Consider the following 12,405-nt stretch of genomic DNA (forward strand, 5'->3'; position numbering starts at 1 on the left):
AGATATTTTAGCTAGAAAATAGTCTCCAAAGTAAGTTTTGTTCTCTAAGTGGTGTGAATTTCTTGTGAGCTTTTCTCTTGTGATTGAAAGTCTCATTAGTGTAGCTTTGATGAGGGTTATCTGAGTGATTGTAAAACTTCTTAGCTTGACTAAGTGAGGCTTAGGGCAAGGAGGAAGTGCTCCCTCCATTGTACATCTAGTTGATCATCTTTCATCAAAGAGAAGTTGCTCAATCTTGTGTTTGGTCTTCAAGTTTGAGGAAAGCTTGGTAGACAATCGGTTTGATACTCTATTTTACCTTTTGTTTAATAAAATTCTCATTGCTTATTTATTCTTGCTTTTTCTGATCAATATTGCTCTTGTCTTATAATCTTCTTGGTTGATCATTACTAGAAAAGAAGGTAAATTTTTATTAAAGAAAAAGTGCATAAATTTGGTTAAGATTTTAATCAACCCAATTCACCCCCCTCTTGGTTGTCTTTGGGACTTACAATTGGTATCAGAGCTTGGTCTCCTTGAGATTAAGCTCTAACGGCTTGGAGTAAAGATGACAACCAGTCATGCTATGTTTGTTGAGGGACAATCTGTCACTAGGCCTCCCATGTTCAGTGGCTCCAACTATGTTAGCTGGAAAGAAAGGATGATTATCTTTTTGCAATCTATTGATATTGAGCTATGGTTTATTGTGAGTGAAGGACCGCATGAAGCTAACTTTCTTGATGCAGAAACAGGTTTACTTCGACCAAAAACGAGAGCTGAAATGAATGCTCAAAACAGGACTAACCTTACATTGAATGCCAAGGCCATGAATGTTCTTTATAGTGCCTTAGATTCAAATGAATCAATTAGAGTAAAAGACTGCAAATCGGCCAAAGAAATGTGGGATAAACTAAGAGAAATCCATGAGGGTGGTGACAATGTGAAAGAACAGAAAAAGGCTATCTTGGTCACAAAATATGAATCATTTAAAATTGAACCTCTTGAGGATATTGACAAAATGTATTGCAGGTTCACTGACTTGATCAAAGATCTCGAGGTGTTGGGCAAAGAGTACACCTTGGGAGAGAAGAACAGGAAAATTCTCAATGCATTGGGCAAAGAATGGGAAAATAAAGTGACTGCAATAGAGGAGGCTAAGGATTTAAGTTCTGTGCCTATAGAATCTATCATTAACTCACTAACCTCTTATGAGTTGAAACTGAAATCTAAAGTGTAGGAAGAAGAGGATGCTAGAGCAAGGAGAAACATTGCTCTAAAGACTACTCAAGGTAAAGATGATACAGCTCACTTGGATGATGAAAACTCGGATGGTGATGATAATGATCTTGCTCTCATCACCAGAGGTTTCAAGAGAATCTTGAATAAAAGAAAGTTTAGAAGGGGAGGACCTAGCAATCAATTCCAGAATCAGCCATCTATCGTAAAGTACAAAGGAAAACAAGATTTCAACAAGAAGCAGTTGGACAAATGCTTCGAATGTGGACAGCCTGGACACTATGCAAACGAATGCCCCATGAAGAAGATGAAAGATGGAAAAGCTGATCGAAAACCAAGATTCAATAACTTCCAGATTACTTGGAATGAATGCAACTCCGAAGGGGAAGTTGAAGAAGAGGATGAATCAGCTCAAATGGCCTTCATGGCTGTTGGAAATAATGAGGTAATGTCCACACACTCTCAATCTGAAAGTGATGATAATGAAGATGATGATCTTGAATCCTTTGTTGAAAAACTGCATAATGCCTTGAAGGAATCTTATGATAAAAACAAGCAGTTAAAACAGAAAATGGCTTTTCTCATTCAAGAAAATACAAGTCTTTTTTAACAAAATAAACAACTAAAGACTGACAATGAAAGTCTTGTAAGAGCCGGATGTGATGTTCAAAATGAGCTTGATAGAAAGACAAATATGTGTGAAATGCTGAAGGAAAGACATGGTGATTTGAAGAAAAGAATGGACAAATTGGATGAAACCTTGAAAGCAAGAAAGCAGGATTTTTTCAAAAAGAACATGTTATCTACTCATCTTACTGCTTGTCAAAGAACATTTGCACACAACAAAATTGCACATGGCTTCACAACATATAGAAGAGGTGGATTGAGATATGTTAAACCAGTACATGTTAAGAACTCTTCCATTATGTGTAGTTTTTGTTGTCAAAAAGGGCATTTGAGTGGAGATTGCTATGTGAAAAGGAATCTGAACAAAGGGATGAAATGCATGTGGTTAGTTAGATACAATGCTAACTATTATGGACCCAAAAATTAAAAAGGGTACCAAACACTTTATCTTTTCAGGAAAAAGGATCAAACAAGTCCAAATGGTTTATTGATAGCGGCCGCTCAAGGCACATGACCGGTGATCCCTCTTTGTTCATAAAGCTGAAATCAAAATCAAGTGGAAAAGTGACATTTGGTGATAATGGAAAAGCTATCAATTGGAAATGAAGGAAGCTCTAAACCAGCAGCAACTGAAATGGAGAATGAAGTTCATAATGATCAAGAAGAGGAAGATGAAGACAAAAATGATGATCCACTCAAAGATCTTCCCAAGGCTTGGAAATTCAGGCAAAATCATCCAAAAGAGCTTATAATTGGTGATCCATCCGAGAAGGTAAACACTCGTTCCTCATCTAGAAAATTGATTGACAATTTTGCTTTAGTTTCTCTTTTTGAACCCAAAAATATCAATGATGCTTTAAAGGATGAAAACTGGATTTTGGCAATGCAAGAGGAACTTAATCAATTTTAAAGAAATAAAGTTTGGACTCTTGTTGATAGACCTCAAAATCAACCTATCATTGGCACAAAGTGGATTTTTAGAAATAAGTTGAATGATAAAGGTGTTGTTGTAAGAAATAAAGCCAGATTAGTTGCTAAAGGATATACACAAGAAGAAGGAATTGACTTTGATGAAACATTTGCTCCCGTAGCAAGATTAGAATCTATTAGAATGCTTCTTGCTTTTGCATGCTTTAAAGGCTTCAAATTGTTTCAAATGGATGTTAAAAGTGCTTTTTTAAATGGTTTTATTGATCAAGAAGTATATGTGGATCAACCCCCCGGTTTTGAAAATACAAAATTTCCAAGTCATGTGTTTAAACTATCTAAAGCTTTATATGGTCTTAAACAGGCTCCAAGAGCTTGGTATGAAAGACTAAGTGGTTTCTTGATTGAAAATGGTTTCAAAAGGGGTGTTGTGGACACCACTCTTTTTACTAAACAAGTGTTGAATGACCTTCTTATTGTGCAAATATATGTTGATGATATTATTTTTGGTGCTACTAATGAGTATCTATGTAAGGAGTTTTCCACCACCATGCAAAGTGAATTTGAAATGAGTATGATGGGAGAATTAAATTTCTTCCTTGGACTTCAAATACATCAAGCTCTTGAGGGAATTTTTATAAATCAAGCAAAATATACCAAGGAATTGCTGAAAAGGTTTGGCATGGAGGAATCAAAGCAAGTTGGAACTCCAATGTGCACTTCTACAAAGTTTGACAAAGATGAAGAAGGTAATCATGTGGACGAAAAGCATTATAGAGGTATGATCGGAAACCTACTCTATTTAACCGCAAGTAGACCTGATATTATGTTTGCTGTTTGCTTGTGTGCTAGATTTCAATCTTGTCCAAAAGAATCACATTTGAATGCTGTAAAAAGGATTTTTAGGTATTTGAAAGGTACATTAGATTATGGTCTTTGGTATGCTAGATCTAATGAGTTTGCACTATATGGTTATTCGGATGCTGATTTTGGAGGTTGTCGTGTTGATAGAAAGAGTACGAGTGGAACTTGTCATTTTCTTGGAAATTGTTTAGTCTCTTGGTTTAGCAAGAAACAAAATGCAATCTCTTTGTCTACAACCGAAGTGGAATATATTGCCGCTAGTGCATGTTGTGCTCAACTTTTATGGATGAAGCATACTTTGAATGATTTTGGATTGTTGTATGACTGCATGCCTGTATTCTGTGATAATACTAGTGCCATAAATCTGACCAAAAATTCCATTCAACATTCTAGGACTAAGCATATAGATATAAAGCACCACTTTATTCGTGATCTTGTTCAAAAAGGTGAAATTTGTGTAAATTATGTTTGTTCTAAAGATCAATTTGCTGATATCTTTACAAAAGCTTTGCCATTAGATCAGTTCATTCATCTAAGATCAAAATTAGGGATAATTGAAAAATCAGCTTAAGTTTTTCTTTCTTTCGGACGTCCGAAAGAGGATGAACGGACGTCCGATGATGTTCTTCAGCCATTTTCCAAATTGCACCTGTTCGGACGCAACTGTCGGACGCACAACTTCGTTCGGCCGTCCGACAGTGCAACGGCTCATTTTTTAAAAACAACTTTCTTCCTCATTTGCTTCAGTCTCTTCCTATTCTATTTTCTTTCGGACGAAAACTCTCTCTTCTCTCACTCTCAAATTCGTACCATTTTGAAGCTCTCATTCCCAAATTGACTTAACCAAAACTGTTCCTAATCAGTTGCGATTCATTTCTCCTGATCATTTCACAGAATCAGCTATCATTTCGCATATTCCCAAATTTCCCTCAAAACCCTACTTTCTCATAACCGCTCTGTCAAATCCTGTACAAGGCCTTTCTGTCCCAAAATTTCTGTGCGACTCACTTCCCTACTACTGTGTGCATCATTTGCATCCTTCATTCCACACATTTCGCACAATGGTGAATCTTAGAGGAGGAAAGGTTACTGCCGGACGCAAGCTTTCACTCAGGGATGAGGATGAGGATCTTCCTACGGTCAAACGTTCATCCAAGCGCTTCAAGAGAGGAGCCATAAAGGGTCAAATGTCACGGCTTACTCCACAACCCACCTCTCAACCAGAATCTGGACAGGGGACCTCTTGTCAACAGCCTCCTAAATCAGCTCCTCTCCCTCCATTCTTTGATGATGATGCGAAAGACAAATACTCCTGGATATCCCAGAAAGGTGTCATCCCTCAACGAACTGTAAACCCCTCTGAATTTCGCTCCATAGGTTTAGAATCCATTCTGAGTCTATTTGCTTTCCAGAAATGGTCACATCTCATTTCTATGCCCAATGTCTATTACCCTGATATGCTGCATAAATTTTTTGCCAATCTTAGGAAAGGAACTGACCAAACTGAGATCATGTCCAGGGTAAATGGGGTAGACCTAATCTTTGATTCTGAAACTGTGAATTCCATTTTAAATACTACCATTGAACGTTTATGCAAAGATAAAATTGCTAATTTCTTTTCCTATGAAGAGCTCCCTACTGCTGATAACCATTTTGATGGGGCTAAAATATTAACTTATTTTAAAAGAAGTTTTTCCTCCCCTGCTGATGCTAAACTGAATGATCTTGCACCTGTGAATTTAATTGTTTTTTCAATCATTTTAAACCTGCTTGTACCCACTGATGGCCACAGAACTGATGCAAACAAAATGGAGTTGTATCTCTTTTATTGTTTTAGAGAAAAAATTCGTATTGATTTTGGTTTTGTCATGTGCAAGTTTTTACTTCGCTACGCCACTGATTCTCGCAGAAAATTATCTTATGAAAAGTTTCTTCAAAAGATATTTGAGTTTTACAAAGTTCCAATTCTAGGTGTTTGTCCCAAAGAAGCATCTTCTTATGCCTTTACCAAAGCATATTTTGAAAGAAAAAATCTTGTTTTTAAAGATAATCTGTGGACATATAAGGGGGCATCATCTAGTGAACAGAGGTCTAAGATTGTACATGATCCTTCATTCATTTCACTCACTCCCATACACCCTAGGAAGTCTGCCACTAAAGCATCTTCCTCTTCCAGTGATGAAGTAATTGAGCTTTTTCGTGAACTCAAACAGCATGTTCTTCTTCTAGAACATGGTCTAATGCTCACTATGTCCTCTGAGCAACAAACTGCCTTCCTAGCCAAAAAGAACCTCCTGTTTCCCCTCCTGTGGTTGAGGAAGTTTCCCATGACAAAGAGTCACACCCCACTGATCCAAGTTCATCAATTCCGGATCCTGGTTCATCAACCCCTGTGACTCCTCATGGCACTTCTACATCAGATAAAGGCAAGACACCAGTTGAAGAGATTGCTGAAGATGATGAAGAAACTGAAGAGGAGGATCTCTCCCAATATCAGCTCTCTCGGAGGACACCTGGATCCACTTAGTTCATCACTTAGGACATTTGCATTGTGTTTGTCTTGTTTATGTGTTTGTGGTATTCAACAATGAAGATGTAATGTAATGGATATTTTAAGTTTCTTTTGGTATGTTTTGATGGGATGTTTAAGTACTATTTTGATGGATGTCTAAGTATTTTGATGGATGTATGTTTGTTTGTCTAAGTTTCTTTTGCTACGTTGCTTTGGATGTGGCAAACAAGATTGGAATAATATAAATGAATTTTGTCATTATTTTGTTCCAATCAAAGATACTGTCTTTTAAGTATGACAATCTTGAAACGTGTATCTAACCCTCTTCATAAATAAGTGTTTTCTGCCTATCAAAGAATCAGGTACGAATATGTCATGAAATGCAAATCAACCAAAAGAAGAAGCAAAAACAGGACACTCATGTCGGACAGCCGAAAGGAATCTGTCGGACGTCTGAAAGGATAAAGAACATCAAGAAGGAAGCGCTGTCAGACGCTCATAAAGAAGCATCGGACGTCCGGAAGGATCGGACGCACACCTCGGACGCATAACAACCGCATCGGACGTCCGAAAAATTTCAAGATGACTTGCCAACTCTCTGCCTGCGATCGGACGCTGTGCAGTCGGACGATATAAACGCATCGGACGTCCGATCCTCAACTTGTCTGTTCTTCGGACGATTGGTTCGGATGATGATATAGTCGTCGGACGTCCGACAGCCCCAACGGCTAGTTGACTCTTCAGCTGCCTTCTATCCGTTGGAAGCATTGATGAAGCCCATTTCTGGCTCCCTTTAAAATCAAACTTGCCTGAACCAAGTAGGGACTTTTGCACACTTTGTTTACAAGATCTCAAGAGATATTTTAGCTAGAAAATAGTCTCCAAAGTAAGATTTGTTCTCTAAGTGGTGTGAATTTCTTGTGAGATTTTCTCTTGTGATTGAAAGTCTCATTAGTGTAGCTTTGTTGAGGGTTATCTGAGTGATTGTAAAACTTCTTAGCCTGACTAAGTGAGGCTTAGGGCAAGGAGGAAGTGCTCCCTCCATTGTACATCTAGTTGATCATCTTTCATCAAAGAGAAGTTGCTCAACCTTGTGTTTGGTCTTCAAGTTTGAAGAAAGCTTGGTAGACAATCGGTTTGATACTCTATTTTACTTTTTGTTTAATAAAATTCTCATTGCTTATTTATTCTTGCTTTTTCTGATCAATATTGCTCTTGTCTTATAATCTTCTTGGTTGATCATTACTAGAAAAGAAGGTAAATTTTTATTAAAGAAAAAGTGCATAAATTTGGTTAAGATTTTAATCAACCCAATTCACCCCCCCTCTTGGTTGTCTTTGGGACTTACAATTACATACAATTTGGACACAAGAATAAGACAAATTCTAACCTCTCATTTTTCCTTAGCCATCTCAGAAGCAGAAATAACATCCACTTGATTGGTCCTGAAAGATGAGTTAACAAGGAGTGGTGGCCCATTATCCTAAGCATTGATGCTAAAGTGGGGAAAGAATCTTTTGTAATTTGGTATTATTTTGAGAAATTCATCATGAAATTTGCTATATGAGTTTAGGCAAGACTTTTTATTTTTTCACATTATAGGTGGGTATGTGATTACTTCCTAAAATTCTAGGAAACACAGTTTTCTTACTTTGATAAATAAAGAGTCATCCAAACAAAAATTTTCAATCAAATGGGCCCACATTGGGGCAAATTCTTTTATTTGTGAGATTTCGCAAAATAAGCCCACACTGGGGCAAATTTTTTTTTTAATACATTTGAGGGTTTCAAATCAATCACGCTGCTCTTTTCATGAGTAGTAGTTGCATTAATTTTTAAAGTAAGAAATTTTAGTGCATGTTGTAAACCCCCCTGTGCAGGTACTCATGGCTGAAATCGATGAACAAGCATCTAGTGATGCGAAAGGCCGATGTCGAAAAGTGAAGAAAGAAGAAAAGAGGAAAAAAGGCCCGACATTAGGGCAAATTATTTTTGAAAAGATTCTCTCTCAAAAAAAAGAAAAAGAAAAAAAGAAAAATCTCAAAAAGAAAATGAAAAAAAAAATCAAGAATCCCAAAAATCAATCAAAAATAAGAAAAATCAGAAAAAATCAAAACCAATTTCTTGTTTCTTGAAAAATCAAATTTAATTTTGTTGGCGATGTCTCAGCGTACGCCGCGCACCCTTCTATTCCCCTTGATAATCACATTTAATTTCTTGACTAATGCCATAGCAGGATTGGGTCTTATTCCCCTGACCATTAACATCCCGTTGGGTCTGGATTTTGTGCCGCCAACATCACAAACATTTTATTGGACTTGGATCTCGTGCCACCAACATCACAACATCACGTTGGGCCTGGATTTTGTGCCACCAACATTATCAATATCCCGTTAGGCTTGGATTTTGTGCCGCCAATATCACGTTGGGTCTGAATTTTGTGCCACCAACATTACCAATATCCCGTTGGGTCTGAATTTTGTATCGCCAACATCATCTTGAGCTTGGATTTTGTGCCACCAACCACAGCAGGCTCGGGTATTCATCCTACTGACCGACCAAATGAAGGCAGGCTCGGGTGCTATCCCACTGACCGACCGTTTATCAAGGCAGACTCGAGTATTCATCCCACTGACCGACCGTTTACCACGGTAGGCTCGGGTATTCATCCCACTGACCAAGTGATGGCAGGCTCGGATATTCATCCCACTAACCGACCAAGTGACGGCAGACTCGGGTGCTATCCCACTGACCGACCATTTATAAAGGCAGACTCGGGTATTCATCCCACTGACCAAGTGACGGCAGACTCGGGTATTCATTCCACTGACTAAAAGGAAGGCAGGTTCGAGTGCTATCCCACTGATCGACCGATTATCAAGGCAGGCTTGGGTTGTATCCCACTGACCGTTTTATCTTGTTGAATTTCATTGCCACTAAACATGGGTTAGTCCCACTAGTGTGCATTTCATCACATTGCCATTGAACATGTGCATTACATCTTATCGTTAGACATGGGTCAGTCCCACTAACACTTCATTTCACTTCACTTCATCCCGTCATCATTAAATATTGCATCAATCTCACTAACGTGTGTTTTATTTTTATATATCCATCAGCATGGGGTCTAACCCACTGACGTGTCTTTTGTACATCATGTCGGGATCAGATTTTTGTCCTATCAACCTCGACAGGCTCGGGTTTTATCTCACTGACCTTTTTGTGTTTGTTTCAGTGCAGGGCAAAATAATTACAGGTAAGTATTTGGTGTCTACGTTTTTGTCTCAAGTTTTTTCGAAACTCAGACAAAGAGGGGCAAACTGTAGACACCAAACTTTTAACTTTTCATTTTTTATTACTATTCTTATTTTTTTATTTTTTATTTTATTTTGGTGATTTTTATTTATTTTGTTATTGTTATTTTTTGTTTGTTTCATCTTATTTTCATTTTTATTAAGAAAATTGCTTTATTATTATTTAATTCATTGAAAAAATCAAAGGGACAAAAACAAGACACATAAGCCTATTTTGGGGTTTGAAATCTGGGTCTTTCATCTTAGGTTTAGTTTTGGGGGTGTTTTAAAGAGGCATGAAACAGCCGCAGCCAAGAGGGGAGTAAATGGGGAGCTTGGTCTGCGAAAAAAAGGAAAAAGAGTAACAGAGAAAACAAAAGAAAAGAGAGGAAAGAAACAGGGGTTGACGGCTGAAAAGGGAAAATAGGGGGAGGTTTCGGCGAGAGAGAAAGAAACAGAGAGAGGTCTGGAGTGAAAAAAAAGAACGAAAAAAGAAGGAAGAAAAGCGAGAAGTTATGGCGGCTAGAGTTTGAGATAAAAAAAAAAGAGGAAAAAACCAGAGCCTCGGGCAGGAAGAGGTCTTGGAGAGGAAAAGGTCAGAAACAAAAAAAAAAGATAACGGCGGAGAAAAGGGCCCAAGGAAGCAGCTATCCATCAAGGTGGCAAGGAAATCAGCTCCGGCAACTGGAGGAGCAGGAAAAGAAAAAACAATGGATAGAGAGTGAGAGAGAGCCAAGAGTGAGAGAGAGCTTCGGGGACGCGAAAAGAGAGGAAATCAGAAAAGAAAAATGAAAGAGAGGCTAGAAGGGTTCGGGTAAGAAAAACTGGGTAACGATAGAGAGAGAAAGGGCTAGAGGAGAGAACAGGAAAGCGCAAGAGTGAAACATAGGAAAAGAAAGCATACCAGAAAAGAGGAAAAGGCTTCGACAAGGAAAAGAAAACCACTGGAGTCAAGGAAAAAACAGAGGAGAAGGGTCTTCGGGAAGACAACAAAGCAAAGGAAAACCAAGAATCAAAGGAATCAGCAAGGAATTACAGCTTTTCTCAGGCTCATGAATTCACCATCATCATTTGCAGAGCTTTGTAAGCTATTTTTCTGCCTTCAAATCTCAGTTTTGGAGTATGGATGCTTGAGGCTCTCTGTTGTGTTTTGATCGCAGTTTCTTGGTGGAATTCCTACGTTTGTTCTAAAAATTACTGCTTTATTTGTTGATTGGGTGGAAATTTCTGGTTTTTCTGATAATTTTAAGGCTAACCGTGACTTCATTGGAGTGGAGAAATCCGTGAAAATTTCGCTTGGTGTTTCACCGTGAGAATGAGTGATGTTTACTTTGTTTTCTTGCAAACAATGCTCATATTCCTTTTGTTTTATGGTATAGAAAATGGCTATTCACACAGACTGTTCGGCTGGCCTATTAAGTTTGTGAAAACAAGTAAATAAGATGAACTCCTAGCCTGGGCTCCGTGAAATGTTTTGAAAACGCATGTTTTGGCCCCTCTCTATCCTCAAATTTCCTTTGTTGCTTGTCTAAGCGTGTGTTCATGGTGAATATAATTAATGTTGGGCTGCAAATTTCATGGGTTCTTGATAAGCTGCATTCGTCCTTGTGTTTTGCTGTTTCTTCATGTAACAGCCCTCCAAATGGGTTTGTCATCCAACTTGCTATGTGGTGTTGTGATGGAAAGAGGAAGTTGCATTGTTGGTGTTGATTTTGTGTCTTGTTGGTCCAAGATTAGGCTCCAATGTTTGCTGGAAATCAAGTTCCTGTAATGGCCGAAAATTGCAGAAACCTGAAAACCAGTTAAGAGGAAGAAAATGCTTCGTAAACTTTGCTGCATTTTACGTCTAGCTGCTGTGATTAGTTCTTTTAAGGATAGATGATTGTAGTTGGGTGATGTTAATGACAATGGGTTGAAATCCTTGCATTTCGGTTTGGGCTGTCAAATTAGTAGAGTTTGTTTGAGTTTTCACGCACAAACATGTCTAGGCCGAAGTAGAAAAAGCTGCTGCATTCATCCTTATGCCTTTGCTGTTTTCTTCTCCGCAACAGCTCATCAAGTGAGTTTTGTCACCTAATGTGCTAGTTAATTTTGTTTTAAAAAGGGGAAATTGGAGGAGTGGTGTTGAGTTTGCATGTTTGGGTCTAAAAAACACTTGAATCATGTTAGAATATTTGCTAGAAAATGAACAATCAGATTGCTGAACCATCTTTTCATGAAAGTTTTCAAGAATTTACATGATTTCTTTCTAAGCTTTTGCTTGTTTAGATGCCAAATTTATGTGTTGTGTTGCTTAATTTAAAGCTTGGACGTTGGGTTGAGAAAGTTCGATCAAAGTTTGTGTTAGATTTTGAAATTTGTGTTCGAAGATGAAACTGCCGCAGATTCAAATTGCAGAAGCTTATCTCGTAGCATTTGCATGCATTTTGCATGAAAATCTTCCAAGAATTGCACTTTGCTCCCTGTTGTTTCTAACTAATGCTACTATGGCCCATAAGATTGGAAGGATTAATCAATTTTGTCCCTTTAACATGTTATTTTTCCTTGGTATGCTTTCATGTGATTTGTGGACCGATTCTTCATGAATTTTAGGATGAATTTGAAGGTTTTAAGAACATTTTCTAGATTTTAGTTTGATTTGGATTCTTAGTGAAATTTTGGGTATTTTGTGGTTTGAATGTAGCAAATTGATTTTCATTTATTTTTGTGGATTTCATGATTTTTTTATATAGGTGTCACTTCATGTCCTTAATATTAATTGCTTATGGGACCCTTAATATTTGTAATAAATTGATCCCTCAAACTTCTTTAATTCTTTTACATGGGTCCTTGTTTATTTCAATTTGATGAATATGAGTTATTTAGCTTATTTGAATGTTTTAAGTGATTCAATTTCGTGTTCATCTCCATTCCATGTGATTATTCGTTAATTAAAGTGATGCCTTGATCTTTTCTTTTATTTTGGAG

At 37.7% G+C, this 12,405-nt stretch overlaps 1 protein-coding gene across 1 annotated transcript in view; it reads left to right on the top strand.

Moving 5' to 3' along the window:
• LOC140007189 (uncharacterized) overlaps positions 1-10,751 on the top strand; it is a 39,569-nt gene extending 28,818 nt beyond the window's left edge. The window contains exon 3 of the mRNA XM_072049878.1: positions 10,599-10,751. Within this exon, the coding sequence (XP_071905979.1) occupies positions 10,599-10,751 (153 nt within the window). The remainder of the gene's footprint in view (positions 1-10,598) is intronic.
• Positions 10,752-12,405: the final 1,654 nt, after the last annotated feature.

The sequence above is a fragment of the Coffea arabica genome, chromosome 5c (assembly GCF_036785885.1).
Source record: "Coffea arabica cultivar ET-39 chromosome 5c, Coffea Arabica ET-39 HiFi, whole genome shotgun sequence".
In the NCBI taxonomy this organism is placed as follows: Eukaryota; Viridiplantae; Streptophyta; class Magnoliopsida; order Gentianales; family Rubiaceae; genus Coffea; species Coffea arabica.